Source organism: Solea solea, chromosome 20 (genome assembly GCF_958295425.1).
Source record: "Solea solea chromosome 20, fSolSol10.1, whole genome shotgun sequence".
Lineage (NCBI taxonomy): Eukaryota > Metazoa > Chordata > Actinopteri > Pleuronectiformes > Soleidae > Solea > Solea solea.
Window position 1 is genome coordinate 5,288,166 of NC_081153.1, and position 26,074 is coordinate 5,314,239.

The following is a 26,074-nucleotide window of genomic DNA, read 5'->3' on the forward strand; positions in this document are numbered from 1 at the left end:
AAATAAACACACAGAGAGGCGAAGAAACAAAGCACTTTGTCTCTCTGCGTTCGTGTTAATGAGCTCTGTGTAACCGTTTGTGTAGATAAAACTTATCGACTGTCACGTCGAGTCAACAGGTCTGATTTATCTGACGTGCTTTACTTCCCCTGCACTCAGTCAAACTGCTCTGCAGTTTAGTGGGGTTCTCACTGAGGCTCTCTACCTTGTTATTGAAGTATTGATGTGCTTATAAATAAAGCATCACAATAAGCTCTTATTTTTCTTCTAGATTGTTATAAAAGACAATGAATATCAGAGTTTGAAGTCAATGTTTTTATAGGTTTTTACAGCTTGGTTTGCTGCTCCTTTTCTTTTGTAGAAAGTATGAATGTCACACTGGGTGACCACACACTGAACTGCAACTAGAATTTAGTTTTCTTTTCGATTTTTCTTTGCACACACAAAGAGAACAATTGCCAGAATGTGATTCAACTTGTTTCTGTTCTTTACCACAAGCCCAAACTAGTGATATTTTATCTTCCACAAACACTTTGTAGCCCATATACGTTTTACTGAATGTACTTAATGTCATCGATGAAGATACATAAAGATTTGTGGTTAGGAAAATGTGCTTTAAAGTTTTAAATCATGTAAAATTCTTTACACATGCTGGAGGAGCCATGCACACATTTTAGTGGGGACCAAAGCAGGTGAACATTGATGTTTGTACAGGAAATAAACATGAATACATGAGCATCAAACCACTTGTTCAACAAACATGTAGAGAAGTGACATTTCCACCATTTTGGTCGCAGTTTAATGACATACTGCTGCTCTATATCGCCCTCTGTCTCTGTCAGTGAGCGTGTTTCTATTACAGGTTTTCCGAAAAGTACAATTGCTACTCGCATACAAGCGCAAAGTCTCGTCTCGTGAAATCTCGTCCCGCGAGACTTAGACGTTGAGGGCGACGGCCGAAAACATTTTGCGTTTGAATACTTTGGTGCATATAGTGTATTTTTTATGTATTCATTTTTTTGCATATAGTGTATTTAACGTGTGAAGAGGGAAACAGTCTGCGTTACACACCCTTTAAAAATAACACAGTGCATAATGGCTCCTCTGTTGCTTTTGGTTTGGTCAGATTTATTATGCAATCTTTTTTTACAGAGATGAATATCAGACTCAGTTCTTTTGGTTTTAATACCCTATTCTAAGATTTTGATCTCAGGAAAACTCCCAGAGCTGAACTAAACCTCCTAAACTCAGAATGCTCCTCCAGTCGAGGCTAATCATGAGCAGAATGTGAAAGCGAGCTGAATGAGCTGAGCATCCATCTGGCCTCACTGAAGGGTTAGTGATTCTTTACTCTGCTGAATACTAATGTCACTCAGGACAGCTACAGAAAATGGACAAACAGCTATAACCATGCAAACAATCATCCCATCTCCCTCAACCCCCAAACATCCATCAACAATTTGAATCTTTTAAGGATTCTTTAATTGAGCTTTTGGCCGAATGTCAGTGTAGTGACAGATCGTGATAGTGACAATAATGTGCTGTAATGAGGTTACTGGAACATAAAAGCAGGAAATCGTTAAGCCATCCTGTGCAACTGCTGCTCATGAACATCTTGAAGCTCATTATTCCCTTTTCTTTTACTTTAATACTGAATATACGCGGTATCTGTTCATGTGACCGACGTGTTTGTATTCTGTCTCGGTCTGAACCTGGTGAAAGTGATATTTCCCTGGTTTAATTCAATTTACTCCCTTGCTCTCCACACATGATTATACAAGGTTGTCTGTCCTCCGTTTGGCCTTGGAAGACTTCCCCCGGAAATGATTAGCATCACTTTATAAGCTATTCAAGGACAGAATAACATCACAATGCAATTTCAGCGTCTGACACAGGGTTTCACAGGGATCAGTGCCACATACTTTAAATATTTTAATGCAACTCTCGACACAACTTTTCCAATCATGACAGACTGCAGCTATTTCCAGTTAATAGAAATAATGGTTGTTTGATGGTTGATACCCACCTGAAAACACTGCAGTGAGAAAGGGTGAAACATTATGTGTTTAGAACTGTTACAGCAATCTCAATTAAAAACCCTTCTGGAGTATACGGAATATGTAAAAATAAGATGTTTACAATCCACATTTACATGTTTTTTTTTTGAGAAACACTGAATGCATTTCGTTCATTTTCACGGGTCGGTGACAGGTGGAGATTTAAGGTGAATGTGTTTCTCCTTTTTAGAGATTTATCACATGAGAGGAGACAACAAGGCAACAGTAACAGAACATAAAGCTATTAAATATGTTTAATATCCACTGACTAGGTGAAAGAAAGAGGTGGGGAGAGGGAGAGTGTTAGCAAACCGTGGCTGAAGCTCCTGGTTTTGTTTCCATGTCTGGGAGAAAATAATCCACCTTGGTACGTTTGTCCTCAGCTCCCTTACTTTTATTCAGCTGTCAATATTTTGAGTTCTAAGTTAGGGTAGTACCGTGTGTATGTGTTTTTGACTTTCCTCTCTTTGAGTTACTGGCCTAGCAATTTCTGTCAGATTGCACCTTAAACTCTATAAACAGATTCTTTATATAAATGTACATCATCCGTAGGAAAGAAGGATGTTTAAGGCTTTGGGGGCTTTGACCACTCATGTTTGCTCACAGGTAAACATGGTAAAACGTGGAGAGCAAAAGAAGTGGAATATTTTGACCACGTCGGCTTTCAGCTTTTCATCTCAACTTCTCACTAAACTCACTATTTGGGGGGAAAATAAAAAATCTATTCATAGATATAGTCTCTCAGCTGCAACTCCAATTTCCTGTCTCATGTTGCTCAGACTGTTAACGTTAATAGAAAACAGAGGGCTATCTGCAGTCTCCACTGGAAGCCCTAAAATAATGGCCACTGCCCCCAGAGGCTAATTGGTCACTAGATGTGTTCGGAGACTGGTTTCTCCTCAGCCGACCTGATTATGATGATTATTACAGAAAGAAACAATGAAACCATAATTATGACACCAGGTGGAAGCACAGCAAAGTCAAAAAAAAGACAATGTCTACATTTGTTTTCTTTTCTGTGTGTGGTGCTCTTTTATTACATGTCTTCTTGTGACGGTAAAACAAGGGTTTCACATTCAAGAAACAACTGTGAAATGTTGGCTTGCATGTTTCCAACAAGAGAAGGGAGAGCCACAGTGAATACAACAGCATGGAACTATAACATTTTTGGACGACTGTACAAAATGTCATGGTCTAAAGAAGCGTTGCATTTATTAATAATAATAATAATAATAATAATAATAATAATAATAATTATGGACAAAACATGTTAATTACATGTCATAAAAAGTGTCTGGAATGAGCAGTGTGTATCAAGCAGGAGGGTGAATCTGGACACATTTGTCGTATAAATACACCTGTGAGCTGATTCTTAGACTAAAACAGGTTAACATGATAGTTTGAAAATGATGTTATACATGTATTAAACACATAAAACATTCAAAGAAACATTTCTGTAAAGAACTACAGTTCATTAATTTGAGCAGTGCCGTGCAGTCAGGCGTTCTTAAGGTACAGGGGTTCCACAAGGTTATATCCTGGGCCCTCTAGCATTAACTATGTATAAAAAATATTAAAATGTACTTTTATGCGGATAATAAGATACTATTATGCCACTGATTACTAACTAAAAAACACCATATGAATTCCCCAAAGACCAACACCACGAAATAAAAAAGCAGAGCTGAGGTTGTTTGTGTTCGTCGGTTTAACCCATGATATCCAAACTGGTGTGAAATGTGAAGTGAAATCTTAATTGTGTGCACATTCCTGAGGTAAGTTATCATCAAAATTGATTATTATTAATAAATCATTTTACTTATCGCAAAATACAAAAACTGTTCTAAGACCATTTATCTGGACAGGTTATTAAAATATGGGTTGAGTTTACTATTAGTAAGTAACTATTGCTCATGATTTTCATTGTGTGTGATCATTCTTTGCATTCAGGAAGACCTCAGTAAACTGTTTACTTGTAAACAACAGCGAAATAGAATCAAAAGCAATATATATCAATGTAAACAGACACTTATTCCAGCATTATCAATTGTAACCTTACATCCCAAATGTATCTGAACATTGGATTTTTATCTTTTTAATGTATTTTGTCTGATTTTTTTTTATAAAGCAATATAAAACAACCCCCACTTTATCATTATTGAACAGCATTCTGTTCAAATATACTAAACGTGGATCAGCTGCATGAGCTTTGTTATAATACTGACGTTTTCTGATGTCATAATGCTCCCAGATCTGTTCATATTACTTTAGTTGTATAGAGTTTGGAATTATTTCATTTATATTAAGAAAGATTTCTTAATGGACTAGTATTTCCTCTGTTCATATTCTGCACTTCAATGTAACCTCTGGTGTTTTGGATGCCAAACATCATAAACACAATTATAGAATCCCATTTGAAAGCATCATCAGACCCATTTTTAAACGTGGAATTCCCCTTGAAGCATGAGCAAAAAAAAAAGGTTCACTTGATTGCACTACATTAGAAACTGGTGTCATTAATGAGCGTAATGACATGATACACATTAATTACAAGTACTGCCTCCGTCCGATTGTCATGAAATCACAATAGCCACTTGAATCCCCCTCTGGCCGATAGCACACTGCCCATGTAGTAGAAAAGTAGAAAGTGAAAAATGATGCAGAAACACTGTAGATGCTGATATCAGTGAGTATAAATGACTAAAACTGTATGTGGTGACTGGAATGCTTGGTACAAAAAGCTCGAGGCTACATACGACTGTGCTGATGAGTATTAACTAAAATGCAAAAACACACAAAAAGAAGACAGGGGATGGGAATAAATATAGAAAAGATCATTTCATTACACTGCTGTCTCCTTGGTCCTGATTAAGCCCTGTTCTAGTGACACAAGCACTACAACAATAACAACAACTAAAACAATCAAAAAGATGTCAAAATGACTCAACACATGATCAAGTCAGAGCTTTAAATATGGTGAAAGGAGTAGTTGCCCCCCCGCCCCGGTTTGGTAAAATCAATCTTCTTTTTTTTTTTTATACATGAATTGAAAAAATATTTTTTTCACATTGAGAGGGAAAATAAATATTTTCTGTACAAGAAATGACACCAAACTCGTGCTCAAATTCGAGAGGGATCCTCATCAACTCGTAAATTGTGTACAATCCCAAGAAAGATCACCCACAATCCCTTTTTGCTGACGCTTTTTTTTTTTTTCTGGAACACGTTTTATAAAACACTTCACGTCCAGGTTGTTGGAAACCAATTCTGATGGTAAGAAAAACCGTAGAAAAATAAAGTACCAGTAATCTCAAGATTAAAAGACCAAATGCCCATGAAAATTTGCTTAAAATCTCCAGACAAAACGGAGAGGGAAAAATCCACAAATGCTGTACTTTACTTTCTTTTTCCTCTTTAAAAAAGATTTTTTCTTTTTTTTTGTCAGTCCAGTGGTTGAACTTTTGGCAGTGAGTGGAACAAGCTGGGGATTGTGGGGAATACTGCGATGGTTCTTGGGAATTTTCTGTCTCCTTCAGGCCGAACTCCATACTTGTGGAGCTTAAAAGTTCTTCGTTCATCGTTGACGCTCGTTCCCTCTGATGTCGTCTGGAGTTTCACGTCGGAAAGGCAGTGCATTTGGGTGCAATGGCTTGTGTGGGGGGGGAGGGGTGCTGAGGTAACACGGTGTGATGGAGACGCAAGGAAAGGGGGGCAGGTGAGAGGTCTGAAGGGTGGAAAGAGATTTGGACAGAGAGGGGGGAAAAAAAGAGAAAGTTAAAGTTTTAACAGCCAAACTTGGACAAAACCTCAGATAAAAAAAACACACACACACATGGGAATAGAACCCATCGATCCATCCAGCTTCTACCACTACCAATTTACATGGTCCGATATGCCTAATCCCCTAATCTGCATGTTTTTGGACTCCAAACTTCATGCAGAAAGGCCAGAAAACAACCCACACACCACAAATTAAATAAGAAACATTATTACACAGCTTTATTCTGGTTGGTCATTCTCAACATATCAATGTCCGTTACTCGGGAGGTTCTTCTGATCATACATTACTGTGACTTGGATAAAAGACCCATCCATGTCAACTCACTGGCGGACACTGTGGCAAAACCATCAGAAATGTTAGTAACCAGAACCATGTAGCCTTGTGTACATTGTTTTTAAAAACATGTTTATTTCTATATTTCAACAGGAAACTGACGGAAGCAGCCGTAGCCCAACAAGGATGTGTCCTACGAGGATAAAATGCACTTTTCTTCCCAATGGACTCACTGGTGTGAGGTGATTCTAGCCGTGTTTCCATCATGGCACAGTTTGGTTTGGAATGGTAAAGCCCCTCGATCGGTCAGGCAACAGTACGGGGTGTGCACTGTGTCCAATGGCCATGTAAGCAAGATACGTAGCGTGACGTTGTACCGGTGTGACGACAACGAACAACATCGAACGCGACACAACAGACTCAACAAGATGTCAAACTTTGTATGAGTTGAGTAAGGGAGTGACGCTTTTCTGTCGCCCAATCAGCTGGCGGTCCTGGATCTAGCTCCACCCGTACCATACTGCACCATTACTCTGGTAGTCCAAGGGAAGGGTACCAAGATATGGAATGGTTGGCGCCGGTTATTTTGGTAGTAATGGAAACTCAAAAAAAGTAAAACGCACTGTACCGTACCAAACCGGTCCACTCGGTGGAAACACGCCACATGTAGAAGAATCTCACATACAACCCCACGAACGGCTGATTCAGAGCATAATTGTGTAAAAGTGTAAATTTAGAACTGGACTGATAATGTAAGAGAATCAAACGATCAGTTTAGTCAGACATCTAAAGCTATGATCATAATTTAATATAGTTTTAATATGGTACGAACACAGACACACAACACTAACATTGCATCTGACTTCAGCTGAGCCGTAGGCATGAGCAGGGCAGAGACGTTACAGCCAGAGTCTACTCTGTGTTTATGAAAACCGGGACGGCGTCCTGTCACAGCAGCTTCTATTTAGGTTCACCGGAATTATTATAAATGAAGAGTACAGGCTCTGATTTCCACTCATGTACAAACATGTGTGGCAGAGCGGCGCAACATGGCACTCTCTGATAAAAAATGTAGTATTTACGGTTGGGGGGGGGGTCGTTGATGGCTGCTCTCAGGCGCCACTCTGATATTTAAACACACTGAAGTTGAATGAATATGTCAGTTAAGCAGATGTATATGGGGGAAGTGAAGGCCCTCAGCGAGGTCTCACAGGCTCTGCTCTCATACACGAGAGGATCTGATCAGAAACAGGCAGCCATGAACAACAAATTATATACCAAGCTGTGTTTACTTTACTGCGGCCTGCTAATCTCCACTGCTAACAAGTAATGCTTCACAATTTTGTTAATAAGCTACAATGACGGCTTCCTCTTTACAGAGCATGCAAAGATCAACCATAATTTGAAATAAATGGACTAAATGCAGTTGAGTTGCCTGAGAAAACAAAACCTGACGGTCAGATTTTGCAATTTTGGGAGCCAACAAAATAATAGAATACAGTAAAAAGAAAAAGTGGGCTGTTGGGTTTTCTAAAATATGGCAGTGGGAATAAAACGTCCCACAGCTGCCCACTTATTCTATCAAGATGATAGATGAAAATAAAAACTGGGTCCAAAACTATAGGTGAAATAGGAGTCATCTGAGGGGGAGAAACAAAATAAATGACCCAAAGGAGGAAACACACCCATCTAAGTAAATCCTTCAAAAGAGGAGGTCAACAGAGGGCGTTGACCCTCTGGTGACACCAAACCAACTGAGCACGGCATCTCCAGCCTGTATAAATAACCTCCGAGCCAGGCTGATTACCCTCAGCTGTGTTCCAACAACACAGGTGGAGCCAATCACTCCTGATTAACAGCCACGTCTGTTCTGGATTCTCTGTCCATAACAACACATGTTGGGAACAATGGTATCTTCACCATCTCAGCCTTGCGTTAGAATACAAAGTAGTTATTGTTTTGATGGTGTCATGTGGTAAATGTGGCTCGGTCACATTTTTAAACCAATTATTATTATTAAATAAATACTGAACTGATGCTTGACCGAAAAAAAAAAAAAAGCTATCTTCAAATCAAATAGCAATTGCAATATCTGTCAGAATCACTGTCCCCCCCAAAAAAAATATTTTACCCAGATTGTTCAGCTCTAAGCCAAAAACTGTGAAATCAAAATGGCATCCAAACTATATTTGGTTACACAACAGTAGATTTAAAATAAAAAAGGATAACAGTTGAAGGATTAAGCTGAGATATTTGTATTAAAGCTAGGATATGTAAGTTTGGAAACAATCAGGCTACACATACCACGCCCTCCTGCCAAGTCTTTGGTCAAAGCTCCGCCTCCAACAACACAGGACGCCACCTTCTCTACCATTTTTTTTCCTGTGATTCGCTTCCTGCTGTTTCTGTTTCAGTGATTTAAAGCACAACAACCACCGAGGAAGAGACGATACAAACACAGCTTTAAACAGCTATAAAAAAGAAAACACTCAGGCGGGTGTTTGAGAAACAAATTGCCAACACTACACTACAAAAACAAAAACACTACTACTAGGTCCAGTGTCAAGTGCAACAAGGGAACTATGGTGTTCTTTGCATCCAATTCCCCACTCTCTCTGCTATTTCCTCCCCTTTCTTTATTGGTTTATTGCTGACTTGTCTGTTGTGGCTGCTGTGGACACATGGAGACAGAAGATCTTTGCCTAAATGACGTATAAAAGTCTATTAAAAGGTTAAAATTAAAAAGACTTTTTCTTTTGGTAGTATCAAACCTTCAATACTCAATATGTCAACTCCCAAATCTCAAACTGGCACAACAACAATGTTGGATGTTGGAGCACTACAGGAACAGCAAAGACTTCTGCGGCCTGGCAGACATGACTGAGGGCTCGCTTCAGTTCTGCCCCCACCTCACAACTGCATGGAAAGACTGGGAGGTAGGAGAGCAGTGTTTACATACCAGGCTGTCAGTTGGCTAAACAGCACCAGATTCCCAGTCTGGACCCTGTGTATCACATAAACAAGGGCACGATGAAAGCCTCATGGGCACCATAACTTTAACATACCTCACGCTGCGGAGGCATCTGGTTTCACGTTGAAGTAATTTCAACCAAAGTGATACTAAACATCCCCGCTCCACTTCCAGAGTTTCATACATTTTAGCATTTGTATGGAACTTATGTGACAATATAATGTAGTCTCAGAGTCTAAAAAGGTCATACATTCATTTCCAATATCACAAATAGTGAATTTGATTGGGCGTCTTGCTCAGGGGGCACCTCTGATCATGGCCCTTCCCGGGATTTGAACCAGCACCCTCCCAATTCCTTTCCTCTTTGGCCATGGGCTGCCAAGGATGTCCAGACTCCTTGGACTCAAACTTGTGAAATGGTGGTTCAGGGAGCATGACTCATCATTTTTCACACTCAGATTGGTCATCGCAGAGTCCCGGACCTTACAGGGATAGTTGGAAGTTCGGAGTAGGGTGGATGCAACGTTGTTAAATCAATTAATGAACCTCCGGTTCTGGGAGAGAGCCTGGGTCACATAAGTAATAACGGGTTTTAAACCACAAACATGCATACATACTGTATGCTAACAACAATAAAACCGCTGCCCATCAGTATGTCAGATCGAGCTAGAAGTTTGACACTAATTTCTGATGCTAGTCTAACTAACTAACTAGCCTAACTAAGGGGTTAGTAATGTGACCCAAGCTCTCTTTCGGAACTACTTTTCTCGGCTCCAAACTGAAGCCTCGTTAAATGATTTAACAACAATGCATCCACTCTACTTGGAGAAAACCAACACACACTCATGCAAACTCCATGCAGAAGGTCCCTTGTTCCAAAACCTGGGTCTTCTTGCTGCAAAGGCAAGAGTGCTAACCACTGCACCAACCGTGTGGCCCCAGGGTCTGTGTCATACAACTTAATGCTCAAAAATCGGAACTCTCCCCACAAAGCCCCACAAAGAATGTTCGGGATGTGCTGGAGGACGGACTCTCCAGTCATCAACACAAGGTTGTGGTGATATCAGCTGTGGACTGAAATCCACAGAATACACTCCATAAGCTTATTAAAGTGACGCCACAGCAAATACATAAGGTTGTAGCGTGTATACGCAGTGTCTAATGATAACCATTATCATGTCACTAGTAATGGTGTAATTACAGCACTTGTGTAATTATGTCCCGTGGCTTCATTATAGATTAGGTTTTATTTATCACAGTGCATTCTTGCCTGTAGGCGTTTTCTATAGCAAAGCTGTCGGGGTCAGATTTGCTGGGGGTGGGGGTGGGGTGACGGAGCGCTGAGCGACTGTGTACTGCAACTTTCTGATGACTTGGCAACTGCGATGCACGCACGTATTTAACGGTGATTTACTCCAACAGCGGCAGCAGCTCAATACGGAGTCAGGTTGTGGACTGTGGCTGACGCCGCCCTCCATCACGCAGCTCACAAGTGCAGCTCAGCAGTGAGAGTTCACTCATTCACACCACAGCGGGCTCATAAAACAGACACTGATTATGTGCCGTAGTTAAGTCGACGCCATGTTGTTCAACACCACCTGAGGTATGTTCGGAGGGGAAAATTAGGGAGCACTCATGTGTAGCATTAACACATGTGGATGGATGAACCCAGAGGCGTTTTTTAACTACAGCGCACGTGCGGCTACGCTTCTGTCAGGTCTGTTGTTACTAAGCAACCAAAACCTGGGAGCCGCTGAGACGACTGGAGTTGCTGCTGCCTCACTAAAGCCATTAGCCGGGATCTGGATCCTCCCAAGTGTGCAGCCATGTTTGAGCACAGTTGTAGAAGTAATAATAGTAGTAGAATGAGTGTTCTTTTTCTAACTTCGTTCGGTGTTTCACTATGGGATATCGCCTTGGCATGACCAACCAGGGAAGCTCCAATGGCACCACGTCTGTCAGTGACAGACAGGTCGAGCTGTGCTGGGGCACCGCCCCCTTCATACTATCACAGCCGACCCGCCCCTCAAAATCATTCTCGCTTTCTTCCCGTGAAGAAACTGTTGTGGAAGCTCCCTCAGCTATTCGGGCTAGCTTGGTTTTGCTAAACTGTTCGCAGACGCGCCGTTAAGGTCCTCGTCGCCGAACGCAGTCCCTGGCTTACGTCTGGATTTGCTGAGTAAGTTCTTCGCAAGAAGTTTTCCACTTGATCTTGGTGTAGTGTCCGCGTCAAGGCGAGCTGCTCCACCGGCCACCCTGTATTATCTACCGGGGGTCGGCTAACTGTAGATCAGTTACCCACAGACTAACGCGTTGCGGCGAGTCAGCGTGGATACGGTTGACATTTGTTTGTTAACTGTGTGTTTACCGGGAGCGGAGCTAACGTGTCGCGGCGAGCTAACTCTTCGGTGTTTCGTTAGCTAGGACCTTAAACTCCGGGTGCTAACGCTAATTACCGAGCAGGGCTTAGCATCACAGCTAATCTGCCGGGTGCACGGTGTCTTAGCCGACAAGCTACATCAGTCACCGAGAGTAGAGCTAACGCATTACGGCGAGCTGACTTTACGGTGCTTGGTGAGCGATCTCCGTGCGCGACGAAATGTCTCTCTCTTCGCCCACTGCCATGTCCTCGACCGCAACCCCCGCCAAAGGGCCGGTTCCGAAGGTCAAAGAGGCTGCATCCCGCCTGTGTCCCGCGTCATGCGGCTCATCCATCTCAGGCAGGGACCCTCATCCCATGTGTATTACGTGCATGGGTGCTAAACACGCACAGGCGTCTCTGGCTGACCCGCAGTCATGTCCACACTGCGCGGATATGCCAGAGAAAATTTTGGAGAGGAGACTGAGAGTGGCGGTGGCTAATTCTCAGGACCCATGTCTGTCAGGAGAAACCGCTGTGGCTAAAACTCCCCATGTACCGCGAGCTACCAAGAGCTGGGCGGATATGATGGAGGAGGAATATACAGACATGCCACCACTCTTTGAGGAGCTCCCTGGCGTAGAGCCAGAGGAGGATGCTGAGGGCTATGCCAACTCAGACATTCTCAACTTGGATGATATGGAGGAGGACGAGGACGATGCCACTTTTCCAGTGCCTTCTCGCCCCTCCAGTGCATCTGATGTCGCTCCTCCAGCTGACAGCAGCCTTTACGAGGTCTGTAAACGAGCTGCTTCTAAGCTGGGCATACAGTGGCCTGCAGTTCAGGACGCAGGTGGCACTGAGAGGGACCTTTATGATGGTAAGAGACTTCCACCAGCTCAACCACCAGCCAAACAGCTCCTTCCAGCCGTGCCTGCGTGCATGAGGGAAATGAGCCGTTTTTGGTCCTGTCCCTTTAAGAACAAGCTCCCCGCCAAAGGATGTTCTAAACTGGAGATCCATGGGATGAAGGAACTGGGGCTGTCCGAACCCCCAGTGGTGGAGTCTTCAGTGGCTCATCACCTTCACCCTGATCGCCGCTCTGTCTCGGCCTCCTCTAACATCCCTCTGCCTAGTAAGATGGAACGCGTCACATCTTCCATCTTCCAGAGGATGTATAAATATGCAGCTCAGTCAGTCTGTTCTCTGAATGCAGTTACACTGCTGTCTGCGTACCTGGCTGAGATTTTGGAGGAGATGGGCCGCCAATTGGACTCTGGAGCACCAAACCCAGCTCTTTGGGACGAGATCTGTGTGGTGAATGACCTCATCCTGCGCTCCTCACGGGGAGCAGTGCAGGGCAGTGGCCGAGTTATGGGCCTCGCTGTCTCAGGAGAGAGGGCCCTGTGGCTGAACCACTCGAGCCTGAGTGATGCACAGAAGTCGGATGTGATGGATGCCGCGTACGACCCCACCAAAGGTCTGTTTGGCCCAGCTCTGGAGAGGATGAGGGAAACCAGCACCCTCAGAAAGCAGGAGGGAGAAGCCTTTGATCTCTGTCTGCCCAGGAGACAAGCCCCTCGCCCCCCTCAGGCCGCCAAGCCCACCTTTGCAGCCTCAGCTGCTGCAGTGAGGAGACGTCAGAGCAGTGCCCGCCCTCAGAGGCAGACTGGTCAGCAGGGCAACCAGCAGCCCAGGTCTGACGCCCAGAGACCGTGGGGCAAACACTCCTTTGCAGCGGTCGCAGCAAAGAACCGCCCGTCTCACCCCACTGACGGAAAGAAGAAGCGGGCGTCCTAACAACCCCAGCTTCTCCATCTCCCCCTCCGGTCAAGTTAAGAGTCATGGAGGGGGACCACCAGGACCCCGTCATGTGTGGTTCAGGAACCCTGGCTGTTGTTTGTTCTCCAGGGCTCCTTGTTCAGTCTCCCATGTGGCAGGCCCACGGGGAGAAGACACAGGGGTTCCGCAAGTTAATGTGTCACCAAACACTTCCACCCTGTCCAAACCTGTTGCAAATAAAAACAGCATTTTCGCAGCCAGGCACAAAGCCAAGGGCGAGATGCAAAATAAAAAACACAAAAATAAATCAATGTCATGCACCCCCCTCGCCACCAGAGGGAGCTCACGCTCCACTGGCGAGATACGATTCTCACCGAGTCGTGGGGGTGACGTCACTACAGCTCGACACAGGACCTCTCTCTGTCAGAGCGGACAGGTGGCGCGCATGCGCAGTTCACCCATGGATTCTATCCACTGTATCTCACGGATACAGACTTCAATTTGCCATGAAACCACCCAGGTTCAACGGTGTGTTAGTTTCAGTGGCCAAGGGGGACGCTGCACGGGTTTTGGAAGACGAAATAACGTCTTTACTGAGCAAACGAGCTATCAGAGCTGTCACGGCCGAGGAGTCACAACAGGGTTTCTACTCCCGGTACTTCCTCATTCCCAAGAAGGCAAGCACAGCCCTTCGCCCCATCCTAGATCTCCGTGTGCTAAACAAACACCTACGGAAATACACATTCAGGATGTTGACACACAAAGTGCTCTGTCGCTCTATCCGTCAGAGAGATTGGTTTGTAACGATCGATCTCTCGGACGCGTATTTTCACATCGCCATTCACCCTGCACACAGAAAATATCTCAGGTTCGCTTTCCAAGGCAAAACCTACGAGTATCAAACTGTCCCGTTCGGGCTGTCGTTAGCTCCGAGGGTATTCAGCAAGTGTGTGGAGGGGGCTCTGTCTCCATTACGGAGCAAAGGCATCAGAATTTTTTCGTACATAGACGATTATCTGATATGCGCTGGCTCGCACGAGCAGGCGGTCATGGATTCTGCTGTGGTGATAAATCATCTCAGGGATCTTGGGTTCAGTATAAACTGGACAAAAAGTCAGATAGAGCCCGTACAGTGTGCGGAGTATCTGGGTCTGAAAATAAACTCCCTGTCATATCGCGTCACGCTATCAGACGGGAGAATAAAATCTCTCACACAGTGTCTCTCCCTCTTTCAGATGGGGAGAGTCGTGTCGTTTCGACTATGCCTACGTCTGCTCGGCCTGATGGCATCAGTGATAGCTGTGGTGCATTTAGGTCTGTTGATGATGAGAGATTTTCAGCGGTGGGTTGCAGCTTTGCGCCTGTGCCCGCGCCGTCACCTCAACCGCAGAGTGAAAGTGACTCAGACCTGTGTGAAGTCTCTCCGTCAGTGGAGGAACGCAGGGGCGTTCACCACGGGGGTCCCGCTGGGGACGGTGACGTCCAGGGTTACCATGACGACGGACGCTTCCCTGTCAGGGTGGGGAGCAACGATGTCAGGCAGAGCAGTGAATGGCTCCTGGGGTCCAGAAATGGCCCAGATTCACATAAATGTTTTGGAGCTCTGGGCAGTGTTTCTAGCGCTGAAACATTTCCTGCAATTTCTCCGAGGCCGTCATGTTCTGGTGAAAACAGACAACTCCACTGTGGTAGCCTATGTCAACCGTCAGGGAGGCACTCGCTCACTACGGTTACACAAGTTGGCTCGGGAGATGATACTGTGGAGCAGCACCAGGCTCCTATCACTCAGGGCAACACATGTGCCGGGAGTTCTGAACAGAGGGGCGGACTTGATGTCTCGTGGGAATCCTCTGTACGGAGAATGGTCTCTGCACCCGCAGGTTGTGGACCAGATTTGGAAGAGATACGGCCGAGCCGCCGTAGATCTCTTCGCCTCGCAGGAAAACGCCCGCTGTCCGCTGTTTTTCTCCCTGTCGGACATCACTGCACCTCTCGGTGTGGATGCTCTGGCTCACCCGTGGCCAAACGTGCTGCTCTACGCATTCCCTCCCCTCAGTCTGATTTCCCCCACCCTGGCCAGGGTGAGGGAGCAGAATCTGTCTCTCATACTGGTGGCGCCAAGATGGCCGTCCAAACACTGGGTGGCGGAAATAGTTCAGATGTTGGCGGGCGACCCCTGGCCTCTGCCCATACGCAGAGACCTCCTGTCCCAGGCACACGGGGAGATTTACCACCCCCACCCAGACCGCGTGGCGCTCTGGGCCTGGCCCGTGAGAGGTTTAATTTGGACGCAGCAGGACTGCCTCCGCAGGTTATAGACACCATTCAGAGTGCAAGGGCTTCCTCCACCCGTGCTTTGTACGGCTGTAAATGGCGGGTTTTCGAGGAATGGTGTGAGTCTAGACTCACGGTCCCTTTTCAGTGTTCAGTTGTGGACCTGTTGTGTTTTCTACAGGAGCTGGTGGATAAAGGAAGAGCTTTTTCCACAGTAAAAGTGTACCTCGCTGCCATCTCAGCATGTCACGTGGGTTTTGGTGATAAACCGGTGGGACAGCACCCCCTGGTTTGTTGCTTTATGAAAGGTGCACGTAGAAAGCTCCCAGTTTCTAGGCACCTGGTTCCACTGTGGGACCTTCTGGTGGTGCTGGATGCCCTTTCTCGGCATCCCTTTGAGCCTTTGGAGGCTGTGGGGATGAAGTTTGTGTCTCTGAAAACGGTGCTGCTTTTGGCTTTGTCTACGGCGAAGCGCGTGAGCGACCTTCAGGCATTGTCTATCCGCCCTTCCTGTCTACAGTTCGGTCCGGGACTCTCCAAGGTTTGCTTGCGGCCCAATCCGGCTTTTGTGCCTAAGGTGGTGGAGTCGGCTTACAGGTGTCCCACAGTAGAGTTGCTGGCTTTTCACCCGCCTCCATTCTCCTCGACGGAGGAGCAGAGGCTTAACACTTTGTGTCCGGTGAGGGCTCTGCAGTCCTACGTGAGTAGGACGGCAGATTTCAGGCGTACTGACCAGCTGTTTGTTTCCTGGTCCACTACCCATAAGGGCAAGCCATTGTCCCGCCAGAGGCTGTCTCACTGGATTGTGGAGGCCATTTCTGTGGCGTACAGTTGCAAAGGTTTGCTGCCGCCCCAGGGTTTGCGTGCTCATTCCACCAGGAGTATAGCTGCTTCCTGGGCTCTGTTTAGAGGGGTGTCTGTTCAGGATATTTGTGCTGCGGCGAGCTGGGCTACGCCTCACACCTTTGTCAAGTTTTACAGGCTAGATGTCTCTGGTCCTTCTTTGGCCCAGGTGGTGCTCGGTGCCGGTGCTCCGGGGTTGGAGTGATGTTGTCACTCAACCTTTTGTGGTAGTTAGGCTTCGGGAGTCATATGCAATCCGGGAGTGGTCTATATCTCCCATAGTGAAACACCGAACGAAGTTAGAAAAAGAACGAAGGGTTACTCAACGTAACCCCGGTTCTTTGATAACAGAGTGAGGTGTTTCACCACACGCCCCTTCTTGCATGAGGCACGGAAAGAAACCGGTCTTGAATGATTTTGAGGGGCGGGTCGGCTGTGATAGTATGAAGGGGGCGGTGCCCCAGCACAGCTCGACCTGTCTGTCACTGACAGACGTGGTGCCATTGGAGCTTCCCTGGTTGGTCATGCCAAGGCGATATCCCATAGTGAAACACCTCACTCTGTTATCAAAGAACCGGGGTTACGTTGAGTAACCCTTCGATTTTTTGTGTTGTACCAGTTTATTAGTTCTCTGTTTCCTTCAAAAACTGGCAAATGTCGGCCGCATGAGAAGGAATCCACACTTCACAGGATCCAGACCCTTAATAGAGACACGGCTACTTACACATTCAACTTAGAGTCTAATCAAATCCAAATCAAAAACCAAGACGAAGGATTAACATCCCTCAACTTTTTCTTTCTGAATCCTCTTCTTCACCCACTGATTCATCCGAGATGGACGTTCAAAGGTTGTTTCAGAGTGAACGAAGACCAGTTTGACCAACGTCATTGGTCCACGAGTATCAAAAGATGCAAGACTTTACCATCTCAGATCGAATTGCTCTCAATGACTTGATCATTAATCGATTGCTAAATGAATCGCCAACTATTTTGATAGTCGGTTCATCGGTTTGAGTGTTTTTTCAAAAGGATTAAGGACGTTTTCAGCTTCTTAAGTGTGAATATTTTCCAGTTTCCCAAAGAAATCATTTGAAAAATCATCATTTCCAGGTTTGGAAAACACTACGACAACAACTAATCGAGAAAATGATCCGACAGATTGATCGATGATGAAAAATAATCAATTAGATAATAGTTTCAGCCCTAATTGCTCTCATTTGTGATTTGTTTTTGCCATGACAGATCTCCATTTTATGTATTTGTGCACAAAATAGATGCTGCATGCAGAGAGTCAGGGTTACAAAGACAGAGTCTCTTCATGTTCGATGATATTCCCCCTGCAATAACGTGGTATGTGGACAAACTGCAAACTGCCTGCTGCAGAAAAGCACACAGGCTAAGTGAGCTTATGTATACAGTCATGGGAAAGTGCTGTAGAGGTGAAACCTTGCAGAACTGCAGGTGACAGTGCACATCAGCTTTGCTGTGAACATTCTCTGCCTCTTTGAAGGCCTCACTGGATGCCTGTGCAGCGCTCTGCTGATCTGCTGCACCCATGTTGTGTCTGCAGTGTTTTATTTACAGTGGATTCGACCGCGGAGGCGTCAACGGAAAAGCTTCTAATTCACTCTGAAAGACGTCAAATTACAAATCGCATCCAACATCAGCGGCAGCTCGATTCACTGATCGACTCATAAAGCCAGATCAAAAGTGATTGATCACTGCACGGCTCATTTCAAAGATGAATGGGGAGAGAATAGAACGATATTTGGAAGATATTGAAACACTGTGATGTTCCTTGGGAATTTGATTTACAATTCAAGACTGTCCTTAAAAAGTCAAACCAGACATTGCAAAAATCCATAATACTCTGCAATATTGTCTGTAGCTTTTTGCAGTTCATCTGGCAAGTGTTGAATTTTACTTTCATGAATTAAAGCCACTTTTATACGATATGTTCACTATCATGACTATGTTGTGATTTACTGGTGTATTTCTTGACTCTCTTGTAAGTGAAATTATTTTCATTTGGCAGGAATTGAAGATAGAATATGTGTCCTATCAGCTGACTGCATCAATCTTTGTCTTTCATTGCCCCAGAATCAGCCTTTCAGATTTTTCAATCAGGAGTTGGCTCAGCTCTGCACAGGCCTTGGTTGACATCAAATTCACAGACTTTTCAAGGACTTTCCAGGACCAATACCCTCAAATTCAAAGGCCTAATGTGCTGACACAGCTTGTAAGACCCGTTTCGCCCATGGTGGTGTCGACTTTTACTGATTTACAGCACGTATCTGCATCTGTCATAGTCCTTGGGATCTTGGTCAAAGTCAATCTTTGTACTTTTCTTTGGCGAGACAGAGACCTTTGAATTTGCATTTCCCAGGCATCACATCGAGTCATTTGCTCTCTCTTGCTGAACGTCACTCGCTCATTGTTCTGCATGGAATCCACAACACCGCTAGTTGTTAAGACTTGACGTTTGTCGTGCGTAGGCCTAGTCGACACACGACAAACAATGCAGGGCATGAAACAGAAGGTTTACCTAAATATACACTTCACTTCTTTCTTGCACAAACTTCAAGCACTTTCAATGACCCATGTCTATTTAGGGTGATTTTCAAAACCTTTCAAGGGTCTTGCATTTTTGTTCCAAAAATTATAGAAACCTTTACTTCATTTAAGTGTCTATATATATATATATAGTATACAGTACATACATATATATATATATATATACATATAGTATACAGTACATACATATATATATATATATATACATATATACATATGTATATATATATTTATATATATATACATATGTATATATATATATACATATATATATACATATGTATATATATATTTATATATATGTACATACAACCATGCATTTGAACAGGTTTCCCCTGATAATAAGTATAATTGTCTCTGTATTCTCTGTTGTCCTTACAGTTTAGTGAAGATTTGAATGATATGATTGACATTCATAATGTAACCTCTATAACGTATAAGGGATCCACTGCCGAACCTCAACAATCCACCTCTCCATGCTTTGGCAGCAGCAGGTAGTGAGTCACTGTGACCAGCTGCCACTACAGAAATTGCAATTTTATTTTTGTCAAAATACCTTGGTCACATGATCCTGTTTGTGGTAAAGTAAAGCATGTTATCATGCTACGATGGTTAGGAATGGGCGGACACTCACCTCGCCAAGGATGAGTCCGTGTTACTCCGGTGCGATCTCCGTTTCCTGGTGCACGACCACTTTGGTAACCGACATATCCGGGTGCTGCTCCTTCGCCTCCTTAATGGCCTGAGCCAGAGCCTGAGAAAATGAACGCCGGTCATCAGCACAGGGTTGTTAAGGAGGACAAAATTTACGGGTTTAATTAAAGCGACTTGCACCCGCGGCACAGATTTATTCCGTCGATAACTGCTCCTCGACGAGGCAAATTAGATCTACAAATAATTCCAACTGGTGCACGGGGCAGATTTCAGTGGTAATGAATGAGCCGGCGCCGGCTTCTTCGACAGCTTTTGGGGGAGAAAATACAAACATGGCGTTCCCTCACCTTGTCATGATCGATCTCCGTGTCGCCGGTGATGACGATTCTCTTTTCGATGCGAGTCTCAGAGATTCCTCCTTTCACCGTCTACAACACAGACAGAGATTCACTGTTGAGTAAAGAAGTTGAACCCACGACTCTCATACTTGATACACTAATGTTTTATGACATATTTGACAGTACATATATATATATATATATATATATATATATATACATACATATATATATATATATATATGTACATACTGTATATATATATATATATATATATATATATATATATATATATATATATATATATATATATACATATATGAACAAATAACAAGAGTCTGTGTGTTGGACTGTTAGAACTGGCAACCTCCGTCGGCTTCTGTTGATTTTGATCTATGCCGGTATTGTGATTGAGTTTCTCTGTCCCTTTAATGATACGTATTACTTTAACAGCTGTCATTTGCTGGGCGCGTGCTCGGTGCTGCTGGAGAAGGCCGACGGAAATTAGCAGGAGAGCGTCGGCCGCTGCCAAAATCGAAGCAAGAGACTCTTAGTCCGACCAAAAAAACACTGGCAACAAGAGGACGTCCTTTATATCTTTAGCGATAATGAACTGCGGGGCCGTGTAATTACAGTCATGGCCCCAACCCACGTGAAAAACAAAACAATTGAAACAAAAGGATTCTTACAAAATGATTTAACGCTTTTAATGTTGTACTGGTGTTTGACTTCCTGTCCCGTTTGTCCCCCAGGTATTCAGTGGAATACCTGGGGGAAGATGCAGCACATTTGACCAAATATCACATTTTTAGACAAATACTCGAAATATTCTATGGTAAATATGTTTTATACTGTTCAAATTGCAAAATTAAAACGCAAAATCTCTTATTCATGGACAACTACAGTGTTGTTTTTTTCGAAATAAAGGCAAAAGCACTTACTCAAAGGACATTTTCTGGCCCTTTAATGGTTAAAATAAGCAAAAAAAACAAAAAGGCTTAGGTGTTAAAGGGTTAAAGCCAATTCTTCAATTTGTTTCAGGTTCAAGTCAATGAGTAAATGTTTCCCATGATCAAGCAGCCCTGCACTACTGTGTATTCCACACGCTGGTAGGTTCTAGTTGCATTAAAAAGTCAGTATCTGCGGTGACACACGGCTGGAGGGGAACATCAGTTCCCGTCCTGCAGGCACTTAAGCAGCGAGTCAATATCACAAGTTTCTATCCATCACAGCGTATAGCGGCAAATGAGCATATTGGCGTTGTATCGACCGCGTGTTAGTGCAGCGAGCAGACCTTGGTGATCTGGGTGGTGGTCGTGGTGCTGATGGTCTCCGAGGTGATGGTTTGGGCACTCAGCAGCACTCCTGAGTCCCTCTCTGCCAGGCTGTCCACCGGCTGTGGGAGAGACACCTTTGAGGTGTTAGACAACAATCTGACATGAATCCACTTTGAAGATATGGTAGAATCCTAAATCTGTGCAAGTGGAGGACTTTCAACGTCATGCTATACTGGAAATGTGTATTTCAAACTTTATCTTCACTATCATTCTTTACATTATGTCTTTAAACTTTAACGTTAATGTTGGATTTCTACTTCAAACAAATCCGGGAACTAATAGAAAATGATTTACATAACCGTAGATACCGTAAGGATAGTAAAGATGGTACATATCTGCCAGTAAACCTTACCTAAATGTTAAAAATAGAGCTTTCACAGGGCAAAAGGAACTGCCCCGTGACCCCAGCATCCAAGATACAGAACGCTGTCCATGTTTGATGTAAACTGGCAAATGAACTGCTTTCCAAAATTGCCGATTTACACTGATGGCCGCGAGCAGCCATGCAAAGACTTTTCCTGATCATTAGAAGCAATTTGGAAGCATGAGCTGTGACCAAGGGCAATTTGACGTGTGCAGGATTTGGTCCTGAACTGCAAAGGCTGTAATAACCAGATAATTAACTTGTATTTGAGTGGATTTCCGCTAATTGGCAGAAGCAGACAGGGGGCCCGTGATCTGGGCCAGTGCTTTCCCCCCGTAAAATAAGGTGATCCATTTATAATAAGGTACTTTCTCTCATGCTGCACTCGTGATGTGAACACTTAAAAACAACAAGACTTTTCTCAACATGGGTTTATAGCAGAACCAGAACCAGACACTTGTACCTCTAGACCTCCGAGAGACAGACAGCAGTGGTGGTCAAGTGGGTGAGTGAGTTAGCAGCAAAAGTAAATTAAAAACAATGTAGTTCATGCTTTATCCTCTAGAGCAGGCATGTCTAAAGTCATGGCCCACAGTCAGATGTGGTACAGCCCACAGCTTTGGTTTTATAATGTATTATTTATGGCATTTACATTTGTGTGAATATTTTCAAGCAACACCTTTCACGAAACAGCTAAAATATCAATTTAATCATTCAAAAATATTGTTTTTTACTGTTTGAAAATACACTTCTTTGTGTTTTTTTGTTTGTGGGCGGGCCTTAGGAAGCTGCCTGCTGATTGGCTGATGAATTTTGGAGCGACAGCTCAATGGACCGGAATATCCGTCTGGAACAAGTGTGAGGGAGCGCGAAGAACAAGCGTATTTTCAAACAATAAAATACAAAAATATTTACAAAATATTTTTAAATAACGAAATTGACATTTTGAACCCTGTCTATTTTGGGTTCTTCATTATTTCACTCCTGTGTGGCTCAGATTTGGTCACATGGCCATTTAAAAATGAAAGTGGTGACAATGAACATACATTTATCATTTGTGTGTAACTTTTAGTGTTAAAATCGTCACATTATCAAATCTGGCCCTCGTTTGGACACCGCTGCTCTCGAGTACGACCTGAGGTCGGTTAAGAAGACGAACAACATGACTCTACAGCGACTTTCAAGCAATGAGATGATCGACAACATCAATGGAAAGACAAGAGTAGATGCAAATTTTGTCCGACTTGAGTCCGACACTGAAATATTTATTCCAAAATCCGCACATTACATTAGAAATGGAGGATTAAGCTATCGTTGCTGTATGTGTGCACACTGAGGAAGAGCTTGGCAAGGAAGTTGGAGCAAGTGGTTTGCTCTGAAGACGTGAGTTGTATGTGTATTGTTATTGGATTACTGTGTTTGGTGCCGCAGCGATGTCCAAAACTCTAAACCTCAGCATCATGTCATACGATTCCCAGAATTCCCCTCACCTGTGCCGACTCATACATAATGGTCTTGGTCTCAGTGTGGACCATGGGGATGTCCTTGTAGGTCACGTGTCCTCTCAGGGAGTTGGTGACGTCGGAGATGGTGATTGTCTGGGTCTTCAGCACGGGAGACTGGAGTGAAGACAGAAAAGAATCAGTGATGACAAAAAAAACAAAAACAGGGTTCATCGTGTGGGTATGATACAGTTCCTATGTAGTTTAAATGAGACGTGGGGTCTGGTCCTATTTAATTATTGAAGTCATTCACAAGAAAAATGAATCTTTTATCGACATTTGAAGTGCGTTGCTCACGTAGTAGACCGCAGCGTTACTGCACGACCTCAGAGAGAAGAAGAAGGAACTCATGAGGTGTTTAAAGAACATTTATTAACGTTCTCCTCCAAACAAAAAAGGAATTCTGTTTTAAGATGTTTGACTTTCACTTGGGAGGAGATGTCAAATGTGACCCTTTAACACAGAGAGTATCGCAGACACACTTTGCATGAACGCAATTATGCAACGGAAAAATTCAAAGCCAACGTGTGGTTATTACGGTAATTTTGTACACGCGCTTTAGCAGGAAGCCGGCGAATCAGCGACTTTGTCACCAGAGGAGAGAGTTGGAAAAAGTGCCTGTACATAGTTTCCGTAGCTTTTTGGAGGGTTACAAACAAAATGTTCTCTTAAATGTGTTTTGTACTGTTCAAATGCCAAATTTAACACGCAAAATCAACTGCAGTGTTTCTTTTTCTAAATAAAACGTTTTAAACTGTTAATACACTACTTTAACATGCAGTAAATTGTGAATAACTGCCAGATATTTATAGTTATTCTGGAAAAATGGGCACAAGCACATAGTTACAGGACATTTTCTGGCCCTTTTATGGTTAAAATAAGTCTAAAAGTGCAGACAGACATTTTGAGGCTTAGGGGTTAAACAGCTGTGGTGCAGTACGTATGTAAACGGGGATTACATGAAGTCTCCACTGAGCAAACACACACTGGAAATAGACTTTTATCAAAATAGGAGACCTCTTGTTTGTGGTGGTGAAACTTTTTGAAAATAATATGAAACACAGTGAAAATGAAAACATTAAAACACCCAGAGCAGAAACAAAACCCTACAGTATATAGTTCTATAGTATATTAGTGTTTGTGCTGAACTGACAGATTGTCAATTATCACAAAACTCCAAGACTCCACTCTAACAGTGTGCTCAGTTTGTTTGTGGTGAACGTCTGGGGGGAAAAAGGAGCTTTTCTTTACTTTGTGGATGTGTTTAATCTATATTTAAAACAAGCGTTGTGCTTTTTCAGCTCCTTAAATGTGAATATTTTCAGGTTTCTTTGCTCACATCACAAAGAAATCATTAAAACTGAATTATTTTGGTTTTTGTGGACAGAACAAGGACATTTCACATCAAGCAACCGATCGAGGAAAAAAACAACAACAAAGTTGATCGTTGACAATCATCGAGAGTCGTGGGAAAAGTGTTGTTTTCATTTATTTTTAGTGACACAGTGAAAAGTACAGGCAGAGTCATTGGATGACGTTAAATGATTAGCAGGTCAAACAGATGAGAGGCATACGCAGTATTATCAATTACACTAAGTGTATTTATTTCATTAATTAGCAGTGTTGTAGAAGTAGTAAAGACAACTTAGAGCGTGTTTAGTAACCATCTCAACATCATTCAAAGAGTAAACAGGACACTTCCTCAATGTTTTTTGTTTGTTTGTTTTAAATGTACATTTATAATGCAGACTCTGAGCATCACCTAAACTGTGAAGACAACAGTCGCTTTCTTTACTTTAACATTTAACGCGACTGTAAATTAAGGGGCAAAAGTAAAGGCATGGAAGTACAACAGTATAATGAGCAGAGATGGTACTACGCTTCTCGGGCCTGACTCAATGTCATTATTTCAACATCTGTTTCATTTCCTGTTTTTCTTTGAACGCGCGGTCGTCTCCCGTTACAGATCTGATGACTTCCTGTCATGGGTCCACTCCCACCGGCCTGATTACAAGCGCCCGTCTACACTGCTCTCGCCTGTGTCGTATTAGCCACAAATGCATTGTTTACTCTTCCCTTAATCACAGCAGCGTTGCCGCCTCCTCTCCTTCCCCCGTGTTTTGTCTGCGGCTCTTGTTGTTTTCTTTGACTCTATCTTTTTGTACGGTCGCTAATAATCAGCATTTTAGCCGAGTCATGTTGTGGGCTGTTTATTTCTTCGAATATGTGTGACACAGTTAGAGAATTGTGTCTTTGAAATCGCTTTGAAAGTGTTGTTAGCAACTTAAATAGTTTAAAAAGTTCTAAAAAAGACTGTATGTGTGGTATCGTGCCATCCCTAGGATGTAACCACCCCAAGTTACGTCCAAAACGTTTCATGCCGTCTTCATTGAGCATAAGTCACGTTCTTGATGACCTTGACACACTCCCGTGACGTGTCTTGCTTTCTGTCTTATACAGGTTTGTCCTGTTGGGGACAGCGTCCCAGGGGTGAGATAGGAAGTGGTTCGACACATGTCAAGGTCACCAAAAAAGTAATATTTCTGTCTGACTGGACAAAACTTAGGCTCAATTTTAGTTTCTGTCCACTCACGTAGTCCTCATCACTCTGATGAATGTTCCGAGTGCTAATTTCTCTTGCAAGTTTGGCTTTAATTTGTTATTTAGTGCTACAAATAGTGGCAATGCCGTGATTGACAGCTGAGACGGGTTCCAGATCGGTCAAATATGTGTATCTACAGAACCCCGATGAGCACAAGAAGGCAGTATCTGAATCATTGATTGGCGAAGGAAGCGGCGACACGTCACACTCCTTCATACGTCGGACAGTTTAAGCGGCAAGTTCATGCAGCTGCAAAACACGTGTGAGTCAGTCGACACTTGCAATGCTCAGATGTGTGTTTTTTTACACAATACTCGACGTGTAAAGGTTGTAATTGCTTCCGTTTTTGAAGAAGAAGAAGAC

General features: G+C 43.6%; 2 protein-coding genes across 6 annotated transcripts in view; one reads left to right on the forward strand and one right to left on the reverse strand.

Annotated features, from left to right (window-relative positions):
• Window positions 1-2,982: 2,982 nt before the first annotated feature.
• epb41a (erythrocyte membrane protein band 4.1a) overlaps window positions 2,983-26,074 on the reverse strand; it is a 47,415-nt gene continuing 24,323 nt past the window's right edge. For 4 of the 5 annotated variants that reach the window (XM_058618535.1, XM_058618534.1, XM_058618531.1 and 1 more), the window contains 5 exons: window positions 23,098-23,226; window positions 21,201-21,317; window positions 19,916-19,996; window positions 19,549-19,668; window positions 2,986-5,781 (listed from right to left, as the gene is read on the reverse strand). In XM_058618535.1, the coding sequence (XP_058474518.1) occupies window positions 19,570-19,668; window positions 19,916-19,996; window positions 21,201-21,317; window positions 23,098-23,226 (426 nt within the window). In that variant the 3' untranslated portion in view covers window positions 2,986-5,781; window positions 19,549-19,569. Of the gene's footprint in view, window positions 5,782-19,548; window positions 19,669-19,915; window positions 19,997-21,200; window positions 21,318-23,097; window positions 23,227-26,074 lie in introns of all 5 variants that reach the window. The other variant, XM_058618536.1, reaches the window with a different exon arrangement.
• On the forward strand, window positions 14,485-16,933 carry LOC131447846 (uncharacterized). The gene has a single exon (XM_058619928.1). The coding sequence runs from the start codon at window positions 14,485-14,487 to the stop codon at window positions 16,543-16,545; it is 2,061 nt and encodes a 686-aa protein (XP_058475911.1). The 3' UTR covers window positions 16,546-16,933.

Excerpts from the sequence above, each read along its gene's own strand:
- LOC131447846 (XM_058619928.1), top strand. The coding sequence starts at position 14,485 with ATGCCTACGTCTGCTCGGCCTGATGGCATCAGTGATAGCTGTGGTGCA.